Source organism: Microchirus variegatus (assembly GCF_963457635.1).
Source record: "Microchirus variegatus genome assembly, chromosome: 14".
Taxonomy (NCBI): domain Eukaryota; kingdom Metazoa; phylum Chordata; class Actinopteri; order Pleuronectiformes; family Soleidae; genus Microchirus; species Microchirus variegatus.
Window position 1 is genome coordinate 14,822,178 of NC_139815.1, and position 25,403 is coordinate 14,847,580.

The following is a 25,403-nucleotide window of genomic DNA, read 5'->3' on the forward strand; positions in this document are numbered from 1 at the left end:
AGTGTAACTTTTGGTGATTTTTTGTTGTTGTTTGTTGTTATTGTCAATCTGACTATTCCACCTCTGTTTGATTTTTATGAACAGAGACAATTGGTGTATTTCCAGCGGCTCACCTCGCCTCGCCTCGGCACGGCACGGTTAAGTTGCGTTTCCACTAGCATAGTGCCTGGTTGGATGTCTCTCTTTGTCCACAACCTGCGTTTGCAGTCGTTCTCCTTTGTCCTCCAGCATCACTAAGCCCTTTCATATTCTCAAGAACAAGTAGCTCTTTCTCACAAGGTCGAACTCTTAACTACTGTACTGTGCTGTCGATGGCTGCAGATTACAAATCATATGTATTGATCATGGCAGGGATCATACTCCAATGTAGGGCAGACAGTAAAATCGTATCCACTTAGGCTTAATGGCCCACATTAAAGCAATTATGCACACAAACTAGGACTACCTAACTGTATGCATATTGTACCACTCCATTAATTTTTTCTCCTTCATTACTTAGATTTTTTTTATCCATTCAATTTTGGTAATGAATCAAGGTTTTACTTGTTATTGGCTGCTGCAGGTGGAACAACTGTAATTGACTGAGTGACCTTTCGTCGGCTCCACACCCTGTAGCCTTGCAAGTAAAACTTCTCTCGTCGATGACATAATGTGCATCAGGTTTTTATATGTGTGTCAATACTCATGTATTTACTAATGACAGTGCAAGCACTGACCAGTGACCTGCTAATGAAGTTGGTGAATTTGCGAGTCGGTCAACAGGTCAAGGACTGAAGGAGATGTTAAAGTCGTCCTCTGCCAGTGTTGGCAGTGCAAGGGAATGCACTTCAACATTTTATATCAGGCAATCGGTTGAAGTTATGGCTTAGTGTATGTTTCAGCTTTTTCCTCCTTACGGTACGCTTGTTTTCATAATTTTATCAAGCAGTTGACCTTTTGTTGACAAGCCTATCTTACAATCTCTAAAGGCCACATTATACTTCTCCGACTGCATATGCGTTATCCGACTGCGTAACCACGGAGACGACTCCAGCCTTCATACTTCTGCGTCGTGGTGACGGATACGCGCTGCAATTTCCCGCCCGATCAGTAGGGGTCGCTGCGCAAGGTTGTTGTGCTTCTGGCTACAGTGAGCAATGGCGTCGAGAGAGAAAGACTGTTGTTGTTGAAACAGTGGCCGTTTCTCACTTTTCTGTGTCACGGAACGCAGTTTTAAGATAATTTGAGGTTCCTCTGGTATGAAAGCAACCAAACCAAATGGGCCGAAAGGTATAGTTTAATGCATTATGGATATGAGATGAGATACGGGATTACCCCGTCCACCCGGGTGCGTCAGTGGCGAGGAACGTCAGTGCCGCGGTTTTGCGACATCCTCTGCCCAGCATCAATCCCCACCGGGTGCGTTACGGCAGCGCATCGCTACCTTGCGAGCCAGCGATCAGCTCTGGAGACCGCAACACTTACGTTCTGCAGTGGTGACGCACCCGTTGGAAGTCTTTGGTCTTCGCGGTCTATTTTGGTTCATTTAGAACTACGCATATGTGAAAGCAAATCGTACCCACGTCTGTTTGCTATATTGTAACATTTTTCTGACTGGTGCAGACCAAAGCAATTGAACTATAGGTGTGAAAGCACCCTACGATGAACCATTTGGTTCCACTCAAACTGGACACAGCTGTATGTGATGTCAATTATTCACGTTGTGGTCATACTCCTTATGATCCAGTTAGCATTCTGACATACCTCTAATCATCATGTGTGGCAAACTTCACCCATGGGACACCTGTATGCCCCCACAAAACTGCAAAAAAAAATTGGAACACGGTCTGCTCCACAAACAAGATCTGCTCCATGAGCGTTGTCTTGGTTCAGACAGACTCATGGGTGACAGACTGTGATTATTGGTGATATATGTAAGTGAACCCAGCGACTTCTGGTTCAGATTGTTTCCAATAAGGGAGAGGGAAAGACATTTTTCCACTTTTACCACTGCAGATTAAGTTTACATCTTACATTAAATCAGCTAAAATGCATAATCATAGGTTTGAACTCGTCCCACTTACCAGACTACATGCAGTAAAATATCATATGCGTCCGTGTCAGCGAATTGATTTTTCTTTGTTTTTCACGCCAATTTTCACTCAGTTGATTCCGTCTTTGGTGTAATGACCACTTTCCACTTCTTTAGGACAAAAAAAAAAACCCTCATGAAAAATGTATTGCTGTGATCTGATCTGTGAAAGTGCCGATTCCCTTGACTGGGTAGAGACGTCTCTTGTTTTGACGAAAGCGTAACTCCTTTCCGAAAGCTCCCTTTCCTCCCTTTCACAAATGCATGTCATCACCACCACGCCACTGGAAGAGGTAATGAGTCAGAGTAGCCTTTACTTTAACCACTCGTTCAAACGGAGAGGGAGCGAGCAAGAGAGGGCAATGAATATTTAAAGAACTTTAACTGATAACATTTAATGTTAAACACACGAGAGGCTACAGTACTGCTACGTTTGCATAGGCTTCTCTTCTTTGCCTGCACAGACTGAACATAGCTTCTAATTTTAACTGCAAATTCTGATGGGCAAATTACATGCATGTTTTGCACAGCTCGCTTGAAACGAGCCAACATCACTGGGAGATTATGCACACTAGAAAGAGACAGAAGTGAGCCTTTCTCGGAAAAACTTATGTCATCAAACTCTTTCATTATCTAATGTTAACACTCAAGAGAGCCACATTGCCTAGAAGATATGGAGCTATAATTGCTTTTATTGGCTTATTGTTTGAGCGAAGGAGGTCTTTGATGTATTTAGGGGAGAGAACCTAATGAATCATTGAATGCAAAAACAGCGTATCCTGGGAGCTGATCAGAGAGGGAGCATTGAAGGGGGTGGGGTGGTGATGTGTGTGCGTATAAGTGATGGTTGTGTTGTTGTTTTGGGGTGCGGGGGGGGGGGGGGGGGGAGTTGGAGCAACAATGCGTTCTTTAGTTACCAGCAATGGTGAACAAGCAAGGACTTAATAAAGCACAGTTAGCCAAAGAGCAGGGGGTTGGAAGGCATGGGGTGTAATCAAGTGTAAACATCCTATATAATGTTGAATGGAGTGATGCATGACCTCAGAGTTATGGGATCAGTCTGGGTTGAAGGGGAGGGCTTATTTAGCAAATATGCAGAAGTAGCTCTGACCCCATAGTGACCGCTTCACAGGCTCCTATAGCCGCAAACACACACATACGCACACTCCGTCCCTGCTCTGTCAATTCCTCATCATCATTTGTGGTGAGAGCTGCCTCGTTGAACAGCATGCACTTTAGATGCAAACACCCCACTTTGATTGTTTTTTTTTAACACGCTTGTCACTTCCCATGTAGTTGTATTTGTGTACTTGTTTTCTGATGTTATTTATTGTTGTTACGTTGTTAATTGTATGGACGATGCTGCTGCAAACCGACCAAACCGTTTCAGTTTCGGGTTTATTTGTCACGTGTATTATAAGTATGACGTATGATGAAATACATTTCATTGATATATACATACATATTTCAATTTAAAATGAAATATATAGCTAAATCCATTTGTACTTGACAATTAATGTGAAATTTCCTAATGAAAAGATAATTTCAAAAAAGTATTAAGTAAAGTAAAGCCTATAGGCTGTCTTTTGAATGGTCAGTCATTGTAGTGACATCCATGCTTTTTTTTGTCTCTTGCTCTCTGTGAGGCTGGTACAGGTCTGTGTGTGGTTTTTGTGGCGGCGGCAGTGGTGGTGGAGGGCAGAAGACGCTGTGTGGATCTGGTTACCACCAAGCTTTTCCCACAAAAGTGATCAAAAGTGAGACTGAAAGTCGAGAGCATGCGTCCCTTGCAGCAGATTTACTCGCATTTCCAGTTTAACCTTCTCTTAAACTGTCCATTGTGCTCCGCACTCCACCACAAACCCACCGCTGCATTCTCATGCCCATCAGGTCAGTCAGATTAACAGCCATAGGGAGGTATCAGGGAGGAGGGCAACACTATGTCATCCTTGCCCCTCTGTCGCCCCGGAGCCTACGCAACACATTGGCAAAAAGGGAGAGAAGTATATACTACAACCGTTTGATGAGCAGCAGGGCAATAAATTCATTAATCATCATTATATGCCTCATCAAACTCTTTGCCAGCCTCTCCATGGGAGTTACACAAATTAGCCAGTGAAAAAAGCAGTAATTGTAGAGGAGCTAGGTAAGTGCTTTTTGATTGCTTTCTTGAACAATGCTTCCCCTGACAAGCTAATAAATCAGATCTTTCTATACTTTAAGAGCAGCTACTGTGAACCAAGTCTGAGTTCCCCCAAACAAAAAAAGGGGAGGTTGTGTGGGACAAGAGGTTTTACAACAGCCGAAGCTCTTTCACAGATTTGTTTTGGATTCCTCCTCTTTATTCTGCAACAAAGAGGCCCGGGTACAAAGCGTTTGATAACTGAATGAACTGCTGTTATGTCTCCAGATGCAACCAGGGATTTTCTCATATTGGATCAAAATAACCTCATGTTTGACTTGAGATGAAAAACCTGAGCCAATAGTGACCATATGGTGCAGAATTCAATTAGCTCTGGTTTCCCCCCTTTCTTTCTTTCTTGCTCGCTTTCTTTCTCTCTTTCCTTTCTTGCTTTTCAAGCTAGTCTGGTTTTAAACATATTAGCTCCAGTGGGATACCTAGACAGACACGTAGCTGCATCTTGTGAGCTTTGGCGAATCGTAGCTGGCAGGTGATGCATACCTACTACAGTGATCGTATCCTTCCATCCAGATGGCCTTCCCTGGCAAGCCCAACAAATCATCCATCAGACTGGAAATGGCTCCTTGATTGAAAATGAGGTCAATAGATGATTTGAGCCTGGTTTGTGGCTGGCCATGTTAGCCTGCTCCAGGTATTAGCAGCCCTCAGTTAGCGTGTTAGATGGGAGGTCTCATGCGGGACAGGAGGCAGTTGGAGGGGTTTGGTGGTGGGGGGGTAGTTAGGGGTGGTCTTTATCTGTTTAAAGCCCCTCTCTGATGAGATTACCTATTGGAGTTGGCTGTAAAACCACCCTGTTAATCAGGCTGCAGCAGCCAACACACTCCCACTGGCATGCAGCCATAGTTAGATTTCTTTTTTTTTTGATGATAGATGGTGGTGGGGTTTGGGCATAAAAAAGGATATATTAAATCTGCAATAATCTGTAAATGCCACGAAGTGTGACGTGTACTATGAGCAAGCAAGTAAACCAGATTGTTATCCTCTGTGTTTACTCTTAGATTTGCGTTGTTGAATGAGAGAATTCAAACACTACCTGCATCATTATCAGCCCGAGTGGTGCTTCTTGATTGGACAGTTTAAGGGTTATGTCACTTGAGGGCACTTTACCAAATTGGCAGCGAGACACGGTGACACACGGGGCCCATGCAGCTTTCCCTCTCCTCATTGTGTGGGAGTGAGGGCCAGTCTGGAGCAGGCAGTTTTTGAATGAGTCCAGCAGTGGCAGCATCCTCTCAGTCCTCCTCATTAATGTTCTCTCCACACTCTGCTGAACAGAGTAGGGCTCAAAATAACTTGAGGGGGGGAGAGAGAGGGGAAGAAAAAAAAAAAAAGGCATTGCCCCGTTTATCTCCATCTTGGGAACTGATCCAATTAAGTAAGTACCCATTTGCATCCATCACAACACAGCAAACTGGGAGGTAAAAGTGAAAAGCTTGGAGAAAAACAACCAAAAAAAAAGCGCCCGGCATTGAGAGAGGGTCCATTTGTTGTGCAAGGTGGTTCGGAGAGGGTAACGTGTCCCAGGTGAGTGGTGGATAATGGTAATGTTACAGGCAGTGTACGTGCGAGTGCTTATGTTGGAGCAAGTGTGTGTGAGGCGCAGGCATTATAGCGGTCATTAGGACAGATATCTGTGCGGTAATGTGGAGCAGATGTTGAGAAGAAAGGGATCATTTAAAAAGGGCAAATGTAAATAAACAGTGAGGCAGCTTGTCACCAACCCCCTCCTGGACCCTGTGAAGTCAGTAAAAGAAAACAGTTAATCAATCTTCACCACAGCCACTAATATTGTAATGTTGGAGGAACTTATCGTTATTTAACAAATTAAACCACATCTTAACACACTAACTCTGGAGCAAGGTCAGTCGGATACGATCGATATCACGAGACTGTTGTGTGCTTTGTTTATTTGTGTTATGTGATTGGAGAACTCCTGAAGAGGATGCTGCTTTTGTGCGAGGTAGTGGGAGTTGTGTGATAAAACACAGGCGTCAGTCAGTGTCGCTGAACTTGCTCACCTTGTGACCGGAGCATGGGAGGAGTCGGGGGGGTCGGGGGGAGCGGCGAGGATACAGGCAGGACCTGTGCCGGAGTCGCAGGATGAAGAACTTACCGGTGTCTCCACCTTCACACTGGATGCACACACTTACTGCTCTGTGGCCGTGCATACCTGAGGGGCTTTGGCGTGGAATAGAAGTCCTCGCTGCGTTACGTGTGTGTGTCTAAGTCTGTGTATGTGTGTGTGTGTGTGTGTGTGTGCGTGTGTGCACATCACCTCCTCTAGGGCAGGGCAGAAACCCCCATGTGTGAGTGCCAGTGAGCCCTTACATGGCCACTGAACACGGGCCCTTTGCAGTCACAGGGTCAGAAGCTCACGCCATACTGCTGTCAGAACAGATTGGTCAATGAGCAGCGCTTTTCAAGGAGTCAAGGTGCTTTCAGAGAAGGGCCCTGTTATGTGTGTGTTCCTATCTGTGTGTGTGTGTTTTGTTTATGCATTAAAAACTCCAGAAATCAAGCTTATTGTAAAAATATATATATATATTTTAATAACCCATTCACGCCTAATTAGAGGTAATATTATTTGCCAATGCAACTGAATCCCCTCACTTTTCCTAACCCTGGCCTCATAGGGCTACATAGTTCATCACTCTTCCTTAATGTTTTTCTTCCCCCCCCCCCCCCAACCCTTCATAGAAATGTTTTATTTATGTTGGGGGCAGGTCACTTAAAACATCTCACAGCTGAAAATTACACATGTAATCTCTCCCAGAGGAGTTCTTTGGAGAAATAGAGAAACAGTCCGTGAAGTGCAGAAAAAACAGTGCTAAATCACTCTCAGCCACCTTATCTGGGTCTGAAGACCTTATAACGACACTCAACTTGAGCGTTAAAGGCGCCGGAGGCTCAAGAGACACACACTTCTTTTTTTATATATATATATCCCCATGGGTTTTTAAATAAACAGAGTTTACATGTCCGTTATTTGATCAACAGTGTGCGATTTAAAAAATAATATATACGTAATGTTTTTACACACTGTTTGACTCAGTATATCCTCTCTCATGTGTCTCTTCACAGGAAGTGCTGTGTCCTTAATTGGCCTTCTCATTTAGCAAAGGGAGATGATTAAGTAGCCTGAGCATGCAGTCAACTCAACCTCACTGTAAGAAAAAAAAATGAGTCCTCATTTATTTTTGCCTTTAAAGATTAATGACACATGAGTTGTTTTGCCATCAAACACACACACACAAATAATAATAATAATAATAATGAGGAAAAATTAACAATAAACTTATCATAAGGATACATGGGCAATCCAAGAGATTGATGATTTATGTGGCCTTGGCTGCCGCAGACACACAGCTGCTCGCTGTAAAAACATCATGCTGTTTTGTTTGCGTTTGAAGTTCGTTGGAGGCTATTTTTGAAGAGGATTCATGAAAAAAAAAAAACCTAGGAAGACACAAAATCCCGCGACAGCCGAGTCGCAGACTTATGAACAACCTCCTTTTTTTTTCTTTTTAGGGGAAAATAAAAATGATTTCTTTTTTCTTCTGTTTTTAAAGCGCAACCCTCCTTTTATTTCATCCCTCTTTCATATCACACTTGGCAACACTTGCTGCTGCTGCTGCCTCCTCCTGTGAATAATGTGTGCAGGTCAAGTACAGCGGGTGTCTATTTACACATTTGAGCTGAATTTGACCCCAACTAAATCTATGTTGTATCGTGTGTAGACGGACGGTGTGTCAGCAGCAGCAGCAGAAACAGGGCTGTTTGGTCCTGGTCCGCTGATATTGGGAGCGAGAGTGTGTGTATCAACAGGTTTTGGTTTCACCTTGTGGTCTGACAGTGCATGAGGAGAGGATCAGAGAGGCAGGTGTTTAAATCTGTTTGCACAAGTCTGTCCGTGCTGCAGCACAAGCTCATGCCAAACACTCACATCTTACTGTAGTTTAAAGCACAGGTCCGCTTTCGATTAAGTCGATTAAAAACAATAAAATCAATGGTTAACAAATTCCCAAATGTAATATCACCTGTGTTATGGTTTGTGATTTTCTTTAGACCAAATTTCTAAGATTTTTAAAAATATTTTTACAATTTATACAGCCACTAAGAATAATGTATTTATTTATTTAAACAAATAGATTATATGGCGCCACAGACGTCAGTGACCCATTTCTCAAATGTGTCGAAAACAAACTTTTTTTTTTTTTTTTATTCGTTATTTTTATCTTAACTGAATCTGAATACAAATGTGCAAAGTGTAATTAATACTCCTTAAAAATTCGGTTGTCCTGTTTGACATTTTTTTCAAATGCGTTTTTATATTTCCTTTATTTGTTGTTCTTTTTTTATTATAAGAATAATATCGAAAGCCTTTGTCCAGGAAAAAAAACAAAAACACATACTACTTCACTGACGCATTAGTTCGATTGTCGATAATTGGTCAAATAATATGAATATGCTTTTCAGGCCTAAACAGGGATGTTTAAGTCATGGAGTTCAGTACATTTCTATTTTACTTTTAGTTGCGGCCCTCAGCCAATGGCCTTTATTTTCAGTTTGTGTCTGCAGCTTATACGGTAAAGCAACGGTAAAAAAAAAGAAAAAAAAAAGAAGAGGGAAATATTCCCCAAATCTGCTCCTGAACGCCGCACAGTAACAAAGTCGGAGTGAAGGATACAGACCTTATCCTCCTCTTTTCTCTTCTGCTTCTCCTCCTGTCGGATTACCCCCCCACGCCCCCCACCCTTTCTTTTTTTTTTTTTCCTTCTTTTTTTTTCCCACACGTGGGAACGGTTTCACCCCTACTTAGTATTCTCACTCTGGAGCAATCCCAACAATGAACCGACACGCCATTCAAGTGGAGAGGGGAAGCGCCAGGGCTGCATGGGCTCGAGTTGTATGAAGTTGCAGCGAGGATCTCCCAGCTGTAGACTCTACACTGTCTCTGATGAGGAACTTTATCATCCTCAAATAATGTGGGAATAATGAGTGTGATCAAACAAAACGAATATATAGACATAGAGGATTGATCATGGTGACTGAAAAATATATTTTTTTTTTCCACCCTTAATATATAAAATACTACTAATAAATAATACTAATAATACTAATGGGCTATATTATACATTTTAATTCAAAGCAATAATGCAGGGGCATCAAAGACCTCTTGTGTTTTCTCTCCCACTGGGTTTGATTTGATCAACAACAGTGGGGGGAGATGCGGCTGCATGGTGAATTTGCTTGTGGATAAAAAGGAAGAGGAAGAAAAATAAATAAACAAATAAACAAATAAATTATCCCGTAAAACAGCTCTATTCAGAAAGTCTTCTAATCTATTTACAGCTTTTAGAAATGTTTTATCACGCCTGCCCTCTGTTCAGGGGTCTAGTTTGGCAGTTTAAATAAACCTCACATTAGTCTATTCCTTATACACATGATTTGGACCGGAAACTGTGTGTGTGTGCAACACTGCTTCATCATTCAATTCAATGTTTAAAAAAAAAAGGAAAAAAAAGAAACCCGATTTCTAATAAAACTAATACTCTCTTAGGGGACATTGCATCGAACAGTTCAATCCCCCCGGGAGCAGCAAAGAAAAAAAAAACATAATTATGCTATTTAGCCGGCTGATGTGTCGCAATCACTGCTCCAGCACACTCTGTCAGATTAAAATAGAGGGCCCCGAATAGAGGACATTAAGGCTGAGGGAATTTTATAAACCCCAGGGGAGATTTCACACCGGAGGGAGGAGGCGGTGGCAAAAGTAAACTATAGAGATTAATGGCAGCCATAAACAAAAGCATGCTGTCCCACTTCAGTGGAGGTCAACAATAATAACACCAATAATAATGACAATCACACCTCTAATAATTATGATGATAATTACGATGATGATGATGGTGGTGGTGGTGAGGGGGGGGGGGGGGGGAGAATGATTAGATCAGTAATAATTATTTAATTTACTGTGTGTGTGTGTGTAAAGCTTATATGTGGTGAGGCCTACATGGCTTGTGGCCTACTGAATAACAATGCGTCATAGTATTAAAAATAATACTACTATTTTTAATTTTTTTGTAAAGCCAGTATTATTAAATTAATTTAAAAAAAAGTAATTTTAAAGAAAGTGTCCTTTGTATTATCAGTGGCTCATTTGTGTTTGTTGTTTTGTTGCATGTCGGATTTGGAGCATTTGTCAAATTTGCCATAATCCTCATAATAAGTGCGATCATTCTGTGTGCCCCATTGGCTCCACTTGTTTTCTCTCTTTTTTTTTTTTTTTTTTTAACTAGGCCATTTGATCAAGGATGAGTTTCCGTGACGGATTAACAAAAGTGGTCCCTCTGAAATTAGGAGCAAGTGTGACACCTACCTGCAGAAGTTGGAAGAGATAGAGGACAACAGTGCCTGACTACCGGCTGCACAGTGTAGCGTCTGTCTGTGTGTCTGACCGTGCATCACAGCAATCTCCCTTTCCCTCCCCAAAAAACAGCAATGTTTCACATCTAACGCGCCATTAAGGACACTCCATTAATGATATATAATAGAGCAGTATGTTCTCAATGCATGGCCGCGTCCCCTTTAACAGCTTTGCAACGCCTTGGAAAATAGTAATGAAGTCTAAATTTGGCATAAAATCGAGCTCATTACCAGGGTTCACCAGCTGATTGCTCTGCATTAAAACGCCATAGGTAATTGGGTTAAATGGCCGAGCCTCCGAGAAAATAATAATAATTATACTAATAGTAATAAGGATAATAATAAAAATAAAAACAGGCCCTGAAAAGTCAAATGATAAATCACAGACCAACATATTAATCTGTGTTGTTATTACCAGCATGTTTTTTCCTGCTTCTTTCTCCTCCATATTAGTTCAAACAAATAAAATAATAATTACTACTGAAACAGACCTCGTATATATCAATTGGCTTTGAGACACTTTGGAAACACAGTTATCAAGTCATTCCAGCTGCTTCCCCACCAACAGAAATAATCGCTGCACAAGCATATACTTTTTTATCCATAATTTACTTCAAAGATAGTGTATTGTCCATTTTAAATACAAAATTGCTACATTAAATATACATGTTAGTCTCTTAATACAAATAGACTCAGGCGGCTGCAGCGATTAAGACCATTTCTTGTAACATTTTTTTTCCGGATTAACCATTAATCCAGAAACTAAAAATTTGAGGATAAGCATTTTACTCAGAAAATAACTGTTCTTAGAATCTGCTTCGTCATTCTTGTTTTGTCCTTTCTTCTTCTTCTCTTTTCTTAAAATGTAACCACACAAAATAAATAGAAGTCCGAGTGAGTGGAAAATAAATCAGGTATTAAATGTTTGACATACCTTTCTTTAGTTCATAAGAGGAGTCTTTACAAAGATCTATCTGCGTTTGGCCTCTGACTTTCTGGCTCTCTCTTACCAAAGCCTCTGCTCTATTTAACACAGTCTGGTTTAATCCATTGAAATGTGCCGTGGAGCCCGTGGTGACCGAGCCGTGGTTACTGTGAAGGTGTCCAAAGCTGCCGCCATAGTTCGTGTAGCCGGGATAGAAAGGGGAGGTGTAGTACAGCGGCCTGGACAGGACCGTGCTGTTGGGGAGCGGACACTGTGGAGAGGACCGTGATGGAGACGCGTTGACTGCGCTCTGGCCCAAGCCGGGACAAGCCTGTGGCGCGTCGCTGCCACTGCTGCTGCTTTTACACCTGTCCGAGGACGTGGCGATCTCCGCCAGGGACCAGAGTTTGGGTTTAGGGGCTGAAGGGGGCGAGTGGATAACAGATGTCACGTTGCTGGTCACCGAACTCGGTGCATGGCTCAAATCTGACGGCTTGTCTTGTTGCGCAACGCTCTGGTTCCCCCGGGGCAACGTGGAGGGGGAAGACGTGGTTGGTTTCGCGGAATCCGGCAGCAAGTCTGTAGTCCGCTCCTCTTGCTCTTGTAACTCCGAGTCGCTGAGAAGGGGGTCCGTGTCTTTGCCATGGCTCTCCTCTTTAAATCTGTCACAGCCCATGTCCCCCGGGTTCAGCAGTTTATGATCTAAAGCACAAATAAAGAACAGAATTACTGCCAAATAAGTCCAACATTAAACCGCTGGAACACATGTTTTAGGTAATGGTGAGGCAAGTGCACACCAGTGCAAAAAATGAAGTCGGATCCATAAAAATAATCGCACTACTTATGCACATTTCCTCCAAAAACTCTCTCTCTGGTGTGTGTGTGTGTGTGTGTGTGTGAGCCTGATGAAGATATTTACCAGCCTAACAGTGGATGAGCTTATTTTCTCGATTATAAACAATGCTCCTCAATGTGCTTCAAATTAAACACACACACACACTGAGGTGGTTATTTTAAAGTAACAAGTAAAAAATGTTCTACATATTTTCTTAGCATTCAATATATTTCCCTATAACTGTGTGTTATAATCAGGATTCAGCAGCGGTTATAATTATCATACAAATCACAGTCTCTTTTTTTTCTCGCCACCACCAGCTGTATCCTTATTATGCACTTAAAGATAAATTGGCTGCTAAACACTTTGCGTCACCAGCAATTTCTGCTCCTGAGAAGTCAAACGAGGGGAGTTCAAGGTGATTATTATTTAAAGCAATTGTCCCATTATAAATAATATACCACCATTAAGCAGCAATCAATTTTGCACTCTGAGTGGAAACGACTGCGATGAAAAATTGATGATTCTCTTTTTTTTTTTTTTTTTTCTCTCAAATTTTTTTTTTTTGCACCACCGACCTGCTTCCGTGTCTGTGGATTCTCCCTTGTCCGTGGGCTTGTTTGGCTCATCGTCGTCGTTTTTCTCCAAATCAATGTTCTCGTCCTCCTCCTCGTCCTCGCTGCGGTTCCGGGGAGTCCAGGTCATCTTGTTCTCCTTCTTTAGTCTCCTCCTGGCGTTGGCGAACCAGGTGGACACCTGGGTGAGGGTCATTTTGGTGATGATGGCCAGCATGATCTTCTCGCCCTTTGTTGGATAAGGGTTCTTGCGGTGCTCGTTGAGCCAGGCCTTCAGGGTGGCCGTGGCGTCCCGGGTTGCGTTTTTACGGTACGCCGGGTCACCGTAAGGATAGGTGCCCAGGGGCGATCCGTAAGGATGGTATCCTATCGAGCCGGCCATGCCCGTGGTGTGGTCATAAGGAGAACTCTGTCATAAAAAAAAAAATAATAATTAAAAAATAAGTTTGGTTAAGTCAACCGTTTTTTATAAAGCGCTTTGTTGGAAAAACAAAGTGACACGCGCACATGGCTACGCGCACGCGCATACTCGCGCGCACACATGTACACAAACACACACACACACACACTTGTACTGGCTTTAATGAGGCACCACTTCGACATGAATGTGATTGGAGTTTGTTTGAACTTGACTCGATATTTGAAATATGACATTGTTCTTATACGAACAGTTTTTTATTTTATTTTTTTAATATTCCTATTTGTTTGATTTGTGTCTCAGGCTGTAGCTGCGAATACATCACTCAGGCCTTTAAATAGTACACTTCGCTCTTATAATAATAATAATAATATCTCCATAATAAAGCACGACGGGCCTTGCATTGTGTGTCTGTTTCTCTGCTCATTCTAACGCGATCAGTCTTTGTGGAAACTGTGGTCTTTTACAAGAAGCAGTCGCAGTGTTTTGAGCTGCAGTGACCTCAGCCACTGCACAAAAGCGAATTAAAGTTATTCTCTGTATTATTATTATTATTATTCGAAAGTTGCCACATTTACCTTTCACAGCTTGCACCACCTATAAAAGTATAAGAGATAAAATAAAACACGCTGCGACCTGAATCATCTTTCTGCGGTGCATTATAGTCGCGCACAAGACACTGTCTATTCATCTGCATGAACATAAAGCAATGCCAACGAGCACACAATGTCACATTACTCAATTAAAATGTTCCTGTTTTTCCCCTCAACGACACGTTTTAAGGATCTGCCATTCTGTAATATTTGATCCATGCGCTCAGCAGTGACGCACATTTCTCCCCTGCATTCGCTGGACTCGCAGAACGAAGCGGACACTTAACGGTTGCAATAACGACCTCATCATATCCCCCCTACTTTTTTTTTTTATATATATATATCCCATTATGTTGAATAATCACCTTTAGTTTACTCACCACGTACGAGGTGAATGTGGCAGCTGCCGCCGCCGCGTCTGCACTGTATGGTAAGTGGGTGTTGTAGCCTGGCGAGGCGCTGGTGAACGCAGTAGATCCGGCATAGGGCGCAAAAGCAGATCCCGAGGAGGATCTCCCAAGTTCCTCGGTTCTGGGTCCGGATAAAACGCTGGTGCTGTACGCAGGGCACGAATACAGGGCTAGAGAAGCGGACGGCTGGTACAAGTAGCCCTGAGGATACGCCATGCTGAAGCCCGCAGAGAATAAGCCACTTAACTTGCGCACTTTCCCCCCTTTATTTTCTCATGCGCTGCATTCGGGGCGCATAGAGCCGAGTGTATGCAGACCCTCTGTCTGTCCCCCTCTCTAAATGACACTGGTGAAAAACAACAAAAAAAAAAAGTGACCAAATAAAACTCGGCTTTAATTTTGGATGGAATATTTTGCTCGCTGTCAGCCGGTCAGCCACTGCCCGTCGGATGTTTAGTCTCGTTTTGTTTTTCTGGTGCTTCCTTATGGCAGCGTCGCTCTCATGCCCGCGCAGAAGTTTTTTTTTACCAGTCTGACGGGGGCTTTTGCTTGGGAAAATGTCCTGCCAAGATGCTAAGTTGGAAATTGAGGATCCTGACGCCTATTACGCGGCACGATATACGCTCCTCCTCCCGGGGTGTAGTCACCGAAGGAAAAGGCAAGCTTATGTTGGATAACCACAGCCCAGAGCCATGCGCGCGCTCTCTCTCTCCCTCTCTCTCCTTCACTCTCTCCCTCTCTCTCACACACACACGCACCCTCCCTTCTCTCGCGTTAACTAACAATCCTCATTCTCTATTTTTTTTTCCTTCTTCTCCTCTTTAACAAGACTCGTTGCAGTGAGTCTCAAGTGCGCCTGGCAGTCCGCCTGGCAGTCCGCCTTTTGATGGCGACATCACGCGAGTCTGTCAACTTCCAACTTTCTTCTTCTTCTTCTTCTTTTCTCTCAAATAGGAAGCCGTCACTTTCACACTTGATCAATAACAAATCGGCGGGCATGTGCCAGGATATGGGCTTGCAAGATACAGGCAGGAATTAAAGAAAGAAAAAAGGGCGCGCCATTGCTGTGCGTTCTCGTGATTTTTGTTACCCTTTTTATCTTTGTGCGTAAAAAAAAAAAGTCGTCGTTTTAAATGTGTGCGTAAAAACCAACAGAGTGGTGCTTCGTGATCCCCGTGCGTCTTGTGTCAAAAATCCGCACAGGGACCTTTCAGGTGGATTGCTGCCATGTTTACGCACGTCGACTTTCTGCATCGGTGAGACACATGACAGCGGGAAAGTAAAAGTTAGGATGGCGCAGACACAGGTAGAGATAGAGATAGCACAGACTTCATGTTTGTCAACAAACTTTTCTGGCCACAACGCACACTGGCACTTGTGTGTTGTGGTTGTGGAGGTATGTCCATGTTATTTAAATATGTATGACCGGTTTTCTGTGACGCGATGAAAACATGTTTTTTTTTTTTGTTTTTTTTTCAACAGATCCCGATATAAAACCTCATACACACGCGCGCGCACAATATATAAAGTCATAAACACTCAAATCAGGGCAGATTAGTGCCAACTACACTAAATCCGCTCGGACCAGTGGATGTAATCTCGTTTGATCACTGCAGAAACTTCTGTTTGCTGAGAAATGCTAATTACACATGTTTAATCTAATATATTGTATTTGTTTATCATACTACTTTTATGTATGATTATTAACTAATATGCGACAAATGTGTTATGGAATTATTCATAGTATTAATATTATCTAATACTGTTTTACAGGTTGCGCATGCCTAATAAGGCAGCAGAGGAAATATTGGGTTATTCACAGCATTTTAACGGTGTTCTAAATGGCCCATGTAAAAGCTGTTTTTCATTCTGGTGATTGACTTTCCAGTTCAAGTCTCAGATAAGCCGAAAGGGATCGCTGTAGGCGCTGCTAAAAGAGTGTGTGCACTCACTCACGTGTTCTTTTTTTTTTTTTTTACGCTCTGAAAACCCTCCAGAGAGCGAGGAGTGATGACGCTGCTACAGTGGGAGCACACACACACACACACACACACACACACACACACACACACACACACACACACACACACACACACACACACACACACACACACACACACACACACACACACACACACACACACACACACACACACATAAAGAGAGAGAGAGAGAGGGAAGAATGGACTCTACAGTAGTTTAATCAGATGATAGTGATACGCTACTTTATTGAGACAATCACTTCCCGGAACCTTTCTCACAGCAACAGCAGCTACTACAGTGACAGTAATGTTTATTCTTATAGGTGGCAAAAAAACTAACAAATATTTCAAAATGGCTATAGCCTCATTGTTAGACAGACAGGTTAATTTTAGTGACAGCTGTATCATTAAATAAATAAATACAAATCTACATTTTGGAGTACAGTTGTGCTTGTGTGCAGAAATTGTGGCACAACTTTATTCATTTATTGTCGAAAAGATGCAGGAAAAAGTTCACATAGGAGAGGGCGCGCGCGTGTGTGTGTGTGTGTGCGTGTGTTGTGAGGAGCCTCCATGTGTCGTGTGTCATGTGTGTCCTTCCTCGGTGCAGAGTTGCTCTCCATACAGTAGGAGGAGGACCCGTGATTTGAGATCACGGAGCCTATAATAGGAGCAGGCTATGGCAACTGCTGCCACCTCTCAGCTCTGCGCGGCTAAAGGAAGAGGAGGAAGAGGTGGAGGTGAGTTGTCCTCTCTCTTTTTGTCTTTCTTTTTTTTTTTAATTTGGAAAAATGCGTTTGTGCGTAAAAGTGGATTGACATCACGCAATATGCTGATCCGAGTCTGAATATCTCATAATCTAACTTCGTCGCTTCCTCCTTGTTATCACTTCCTTTTTTCTTTTCTTTTCTTTTTTGCCCTGAGAGGACAAACTCGGGGGGTTTTGACGCACGGGGTCCGTTAAACAGTCAGCGAATGTCGTGGCGGACAGGTTTCTGGAGCGCACAAGGTCAGCCCCCAGCCGGCTCCCCAGCCTTCAGTGGTTTACAGGAAGAAAGAAAAAAAAAATACTTTTAGTGTTCATGGGATTTTTAACCATTCTAAATCTGTGTCCTAAACCGATTAGTTGACACCAATTTTTCTTTGATGTATTAGCTGAGGGCTTTTGCCACTTGGAAGCCAATTGAAATTCAAAACAGTTTTCGCTCCAAATGCTTTGGGGAGATTTGCTGCAAATAATGGATGTAATTTATTTTTGACCTTGCTTCTTTTTTTTTTTTTTGAAGGGAGGCTTATTAAATGATTAAACATATGTGCCTATGCTATTTAACTAAACAACTGGCATCCTATACAGCTATGATTAGCTGCTTTAATTAAAGCAATTACTATGACAGCAGTCATTTCACCAGCTTTATTTATGTATTTTAAAAACGTGGTAGCCACATTTTTGTGGCTGCACTGTGTTTATTTCTAGTGCTGATGTTACTGATACAAAAAAAAAACATGTTTATTGCTCATATGCATTCAATAAATAATAACTGATTTGTTTGTTTGTTTGTCTCTTTTAAATTTGTTCAGATCCATGTTGAGGATGTCACCATGTCACCAAGCATTTAGTAAAATGCATCCCTCAATTCCCCAGAAAAAAAAAGAAAAACACAAACACACACACACACAATAATTTGAGTTGACTGTATTTAATATGAGAATTATTACACATACACACATGTATATACAACACACAGCATGTGTTTTGCCCTTTTCAAAATATTTAAATAAAAGCATTAGTGTCTTACATGTTAATACACCAATTGCCTGATAAACAATTCACATTTGATGAGTTAAATATTTTAAAAAACAAAACAAAAAACACACAAAATGACATAAAGCACAGCAGGCCCTGTTTGGCTATTGAGGAGAGAGAATATCTTTCCTGTTCCTGCGACCTCTTTTTTGTTCTTTTATTGACCTGAATGAAGATGTATGGTGTGTGTGTGTGTGTGTGTGTGTGTGCATTGAGTTTACTCCTGATGGGCCACCCCCCCCCCCCCTTTACTCCCCAAGATCCCCGCAAGGCTGACTGGCCTGGCTGTGGATTGGCTAAGTGATGAAATGATGACCCTATTATGAGAAGTGATTCCAAAATGAGAGGTATCAGACAAAAATTGCACCCCTCTCTCACTGACACACGCCGTCCTGCCGCAGCACACGGCCAGCTGCGCGGATGATGATTGATTTGCGAGAGACGGATCACAGGAAGCAGGCATTGATTTTTTTTTTTTCCTTCCCAGTGTTTTATCAAAAAATATTTATTTACAGTTGTAGCCATAGAGCATATCCAGAGTCACCTCAAAACTGTCGCTTCCAAATGGGGGTGGAACGGTATAAAGGGAATCATTCTCCCTATACTCCATGACAAGACAAATGATCTGTAATATTATTTCAGAAACGAGTCAATAGGCTCAGTGACTAAACGAATATTGATTGGATATAATGAAGCCTGAGTGTGAATATGAGCTCTTTCAGGGGCCCTGCTGCTGCTGTAGCTGCTGCAGTCTCCTCTGTTAGCGTTCACACAGCGATGCCAGACCCTCTCCATCTGACTACACAGAATACGAAATATCCGTCTACAGCTGGGACAAAATCATCCTCATGTTAGCAAATCACAGATGGTGAATCCACATAGTTAACATTCCCTTACTCCTCTCACTGGTGTGTACCTGTATATTCTGATTCATGATCTGAGCGCGTTCTGTGCCTGACTGTTGTCTAACCAGACCTATGGGTAATTCCGTGTTTGTTTTGAAGGTGCTGTATAGGTGCCATATGGTAATGATCTAATCCCATATGACTTAAAAGCTCTTGAGGCATGTTGGAGGTTCTCCTGCAAACGCCTTCATGACGGTAAAGTGATACAACATACAAATCAAATGACTACCAGAATGCTAAAACCACAGTGTGGGATCCGTGCCCTAGATATTTGCACTGTCTTAATCCAATTGAAATTGTATGAGTGAGTTGCAGAGGCTCCCAGGTCTGTTGCTTGCTTATGTATGTGATGCATAATAGAAGTTGACGAGGTTGGTGATAGATCACAGCCCAGGTAATGTAAACACATTAATCCCTTAGGGTTCATGTGCATGTTTTTTTTTTTTCGCCCTCTTTTTCCTCTTCCTCGTTTCTCTTTCGATCAGCCACTCTCTCCCTCTCTCTCTGTGACCGACCCCCCCCCCCCCCCCAACACCACCACCACCACCGCCGCCCCCCCCTCCGTTCATCATCTTCCCTAAATGCGTTAGTGGAGCACAAACCAGAAGCAGCCTTAATCTGTCAACATGCCCTTTAATTGGAGGGAGAAAACAACACGTGCTTCTGGTTGTGCCATTCCTAAGTGCACATGCCAAAGAAACACAGAGTTCATCAAAGAGGTGATCCCGGGAGAGTGGGGCATAATTAAAAGTATCTTTTAATAGGCTTGTAATGCTGAGCCTAACTCTTGTTGCCTTAAGTAGAGGGCAAACTCTGAGGCTGGAGACAGACATGCATGGGGCTTCTGCTGAGGGAGCATGTAAACGATACGTTGCCTCGCCATCATCAGACATGCAGGCTCTGCCTCAGTCACCACGCGCGGGGGTCAACAGCCACTCTCCAACCCCTGCCGTGGACACTTCTGCTCGCCCATTTTCATGTTCTTTTGTTCCCCCAAATGAAGGATTCTCCTCCACGACATCACCTTTCCTAGCCTCCTCCTCCCCGGCCACTTTGGCTCGTCGTGTTCTTCCATCCTATAATCGCAGCCCTAGCAGGGAGCGAGAAACTGGGACTAAGAGGTTGATTTGCGGCCTGCTACACTGTAATCAAATGAGACTGCTTAGGGGAGAGGAGACGGAGGAGGTGGAGTATTATGTTCTGTCTTGCATTCCACTGCAGCATTGTTGCTTTTTTGTTTTTGTCAGAGCAGACTTTGATGCTGTATCCCCTTACCTTTGTAGTCCTGGCAGCCATGTTTCATAAACACAGAATGGGAAACATCCTCAGCGTCAGAAATTTAGATTGCCGTTTTCCTCCTTCTACTCAGCATTCCACACGTGCCCGGTCGCATTCTCTATCTCCCAGTGGTCAGGTATTAAGTTTCCTCTCCCATGCCTGTGATACATTTAAACAACAATCAGTTTCTTTTATTCGGTGTGTCATGTATAATCTGTGGCAACAACAATGCCACCATGGCTCTATGTCCCTGTCTCTCTTAAGGTACTGAAGTATTCCGCTGCCTCAGTGTTGTTGCAGGACAATCGTGCATCCCGACCGCTTGCATGGTTGAAACTGAGAAGGTGCCAGGTGTTCAGTTTAGATTGTGTCTTTATGATTGAGAGTGTAACACTAATATCAAGCTGAGCATCCTATAGTGCACGCCTTGCTTTGTGTCATCACAATGGAACAGTCTTTTCCTCAAAATGTCTTTGTAGTACACTGAAAATCTCAATGGGACACAGTGTGATGTTATTCCCAATCTATCTTAACTCATTAAAACCCAAACTCTCCAACACTGCCTCCTGTATGTTATTGTCTTTCTGCAGACGAGTGATTTCACATACAATTTAATATTTAAATGTCACTAAATGACCCCCACAAAAGGGTGTTTTTTGTTATTAAACATAATATATATTGCACTTTTACCATGAGAAATCTGTCTCAATGTATTCTTCTAAGAACCAGGGCTTCCTCCTACTTCTCGCCTGCTTCTTCTTCGACAGTATTCGTTTTGTCCAACATCTGACACACTGCCCTGGGTGATTGAGCCAGACATAGAAAGCCAAAGCGGAGATGCTTCCCCTAATGCCTGACACCTGGTGCAGATTTGGAGGGGATTGCACTACAGGTACCATCTTACCTCTTTCCCAATCCCACAAAGTCCCTGAGGTATTTCCTTCTGTGTTTGTGGCTCTGTTTGTTTCTACTCTGCTTTGCCACCCAACTCCCCAGCCTCTGTCAAAGCACAGGGCCCCGTGTTGGGATTAGCGTGGGAGGGTGAGTACCTTTGATAAAGTCTACTCTGATTTGTTAAGGTATTTTTAGGCCCCACAAGGTGTCAGTCGGATTAAAATATAGTGTATCCCGAGTTCTTGCAGGGATAGAGGTTTAAAAAAAACAAACAAAAAAAGGGTACTGTCAGAGGCCAGTGCACAGTTAGCATATTATGTTTGGGGCACAGTCGCATGTTTCCCTTCAACAAAGATGACGATTAAATTAGAGTCACTATTGATGTCAAAATATTTGCAATGCCTACATTATTATTCCGTCTTCTCCCTCGTGCCCGTGCTCTCGTGTTGATTCAGCTCCCCTCCCGGGTCCTGCCACGCCCCTTCTGTCAGGTCGTCCTTTACAACTGGACATGTTCCCCACCAAGTTTCGCTGCTCATCTTACAGCTTGCAGGCACATCTGCGGGTTGTGCTGGGACAGCTTGGTTTGGCCAACATAAACACAGCGAGGACATCAAAACCTGGCAGCGCTGCTCTTGCCACCACCTGAGCATGTTGATTGCGATGCATCGCTGTGTCATTCGACCTGGGAGTGGTGGGGATTCTCTTGTGCCAAGTGGCAGTATTATAGCCACGATGTGCTCAAAAAGCAGTGTCCGGATTGAGCGATTACATCTTTTAAATACATCTTGTGTTTCAAAATGTGCACAAATTCAATATTTTTGACCCTATAATGCAAAACTAACTACATTTTAAAATAAATGACACAAAATCATAGCAGATGAGTGGACAAATCTGCACACTCATGTCATTGTGTTTTCTGGATAATATAATACGGTAATATTTTGAGCAGCAGTGAAACGGAAGGGAGTGCACACTTGGCGAGTTGACACACGCAACTCTCCTTCCTGATGCAAATGCAAACTGAACATTAGGCAGAGGGAAGGCAAGCATAGCCCATAAAGGCTGTGAGCACCAAACACTTTGAACAGACAACTATCACTAATCACTCCCAGAGCAGTGCGGCGTGTAATTACTCTGCCAAACGTTTGCCTTTCACAGCTTAGCACTGGGAGCCCTGACCCTGCGCTTCCCTGTCTTTCCTCACCACCCTGCATGTGGAAGGAGAGGACACCTCCCCCCCCCCCATACACACACACACACACCCACACACACACCTCCCACTCCCTCCTCTTCTCCCACTTCCCCTTCTCTTTACTGAGGGGGTAGGCAAGCTGTGCTCCCTCTCAATATTTAGAGAAAGAGTCGAGGAGGAAAGAGGGATGGAGAAAGACGGGGAGGGAGAGGACTGAGGTCGGTGCTTCCGGCTTTGTGGGAGCCCATTTAAACAGGCTTTGAAACCCTAGCCATCCGGAGATCAGAAATAGCCTTATTGACTGCATGGGCCCAGAAGTGACTGAGCACACTGTGTTCTTAGAGTTCACCCTTCCTCGCTGCTTGGATCAAGAGGGTGGGGGCATCACATGCTACAAAGACCCTGGACATTAATTTTACATCAGGAGAAAAATATTATTGCTCTGGCTATTTTTTTTTTTTTTAGTGTCGCACGGTATCAGTTCTTTGTGTTTCTTTTCCGCGGAGTGCACGCCGCCGCGCTCTTCTCGCTCTCACTCTCCCTCGTTCCTGTTTACTGATATTAGTCATGTGGCTGTCAGTCTGCTCTGTGATCTGTCCGCTGTCTGGGTGAATGCTGATAAGATGACACAATGCACATATGAAGTTTGAGGGAGCTGCCTTGGCAAGCACGTAAGATGTGCAGGGGCCCGGGATCCCATAATGACTATTAGCTGGATTTCACAGCCTGTGTCTGATCCCTTGCAATGACAGGGGCTTTTATGAGGGGATGGGTGTGCCCCTTACCTCTCCTAATAAGTCACGTCAATTTATCTACATTGGGTCTCACATTATGGTAAAAAAAAATGACATTTTGTAATATACACTGGAGGCATGGAAGCCGAATTTTAAAGCAGAAATTGCCATTTCATAAAATAGATGCATAATCTATTCTTATATTAACTGGTAAGTCGTCTTCGCCATATTGTCATGCTCTTCACCGCTGCTGCACAAGTTCATTTAGTCTTGCAGTGGCTCGAGGAGCTCTCTTGGCTGCAGCATGATCTTGTAAAAGCTTTTCAGAGAGCCCAATTTTTATCACTGATGTAGTAATTTCACTTCATCAGTCAGTTGTGACTAAAAATACATCGGGGGATTAGCTTCATGGCCAGACTATCTCGCACAGCTTTGATAACATAATGGGGGGGCTGGTTTGCTCGTGGGTTGCACTCATCTGATATGTGGGTTCATAGGACTCAAAACTGCACTTACAATACTACTGGGTTTTTACAGTTTAAAAAAAAAGAAAAAGAAAAAAAAAGAGTGTGATCTTTTTAAACTTTCATAAAAATTATGTGTCTCCTCTTTTTATTACTTTGTAGGAGCACTTTGCAAAGATGAAAACAGCACCCACTCCCCCCACCACCACCACCCCCTCCACTTTCCCTTTTCTATTCTACACAAATTAGCTATGGTCCTGGAGGGCAAAATGACAAGAGGTTACTGGAATACTATGTGTTTAATTAATTGAAAAATGCTTAAATTGCTTTTACAGTTGTTATGCGGAGAGAAAAAAGGGAATCCGTGTTGCCAGTACTCAACCATAATTAACACCCGCGGGAATTAAATATTTAGCATTTAGCTGTGTTGCAGCACTTAGGACACAAATTTCTATTTTAACTATGAAAGTGAGCCTGTCTAAAGTGCATGAGTCTGTGTGGACAGCTGTGCAAAGGGGAACAGCACAGGATATTTCAGCGAGACACCCCAGTGGCATTCCGGGTCCTTCCACATCACATGTGTAAGAGATATGGCAGTTGTATTCCCAGGGGTTAGGCATTACTCAGAGTATTTAGTTTTCTAATTAGGCTGAGGGCCTTCGTCCATGCCTGCCACCACCATGGGAGCCAATGAGAATTTCCTCTCTTATGTGTCAACTCTCTCTTTCTCTCTTGCTCTCCGAGACACAGAAGGGGAAAAAAAAAAAAAAAGAAATGGAGGGAGAGAGAGAAAGAGAAAGCATGTGTGAAAATGAGAGAGGGATACATGCGCGGTTGAAGGAGAAATATAAGATCTGGGGAAAAGCCTTTGTTTATTCCAACTTTAATTACACATTGCCTGTAATGACTCCACTGGTGTGTTTGAGGCTGAAGAGAGAGAGAGCGAGAGAGTCTGTGGAGCCTTAATGATCTGTAGTGGTGGATGTCAGCCGAGATGTTGGAGACTCAAAGCCCACTTTTAACGGTCCCCTTTGGTTTGGGCCTTGAAGCGAGAGCGCAAATGGGATTCATTGTGAGAAGGGCCAAGCCATGTGGAAGCATCAGCAGCTGACCGCAGCAACTGTTGGACTTGTTAGTGTGTATTGGGTTACCCACTCATGAGAAGTCATTTGGGTTGTCCCAACTTTATCAGACTTTGATCTGTGTGCACATCAGGATTTTTTTTTTTGGACTTATAGCTGGAGAAGGTGCACTGACACTATACCTGGAATTATACAGTTTGTGTTTAGAGGAGGATGAGCGGTGATTAAAATATCGAAACTCTAGACCAATATCGGTGTCTTAAATTAGTCAGACTGGGCAAGGAATGCAGGAAACTCATTCCGTAATTCCTGTAAGAATACAGTAAACCATAAAGGGCCACCACAAACCAGATCCATGCTGGATCTCACCGAACATGGATATTGCACTGCAAGGCACATTTGTACGTTTAACTTAAAACTTTACTGGATTAATTCATTGAGTCGTGTTCAATTAACACAGAGAGAACACAGAGCTCTTTGCACAGCTATGCTTTTGACACAAATTTCTTTTTTTTTTTTTAAAAAGAAAGAAATTCAACCACCTCAGCTTCAGTGCAGAATGTAAAAAAAAAAGAAAAAGAAAAATCCTTGTTCTGTAAAACAAATTCT

The 25,403-nt window shown here is 43.0% G+C and overlaps 1 protein-coding gene across 1 annotated transcript; it reads right to left on the minus strand.

Annotated features, from left to right (window-relative positions):
* Positions 1-11,617: 11,617 nt before the first annotated feature.
* Positions 11,618-14,672, minus strand: irx5a (iroquois homeobox 5a; the record flags this gene model as incomplete). The annotated part of the gene is made up of 3 exons (XM_083900411.1): positions 11,618-12,327; positions 13,039-13,444; positions 14,427-14,672. 3 exons carry the CDS (start codon positions 14,670-14,672, stop codon positions 11,618-11,620), a joined length of 1,362 nt encoding a protein of 453 aa, XP_083756537.1.
* Positions 14,673-25,403: the final 10,731 nt, after the last annotated feature.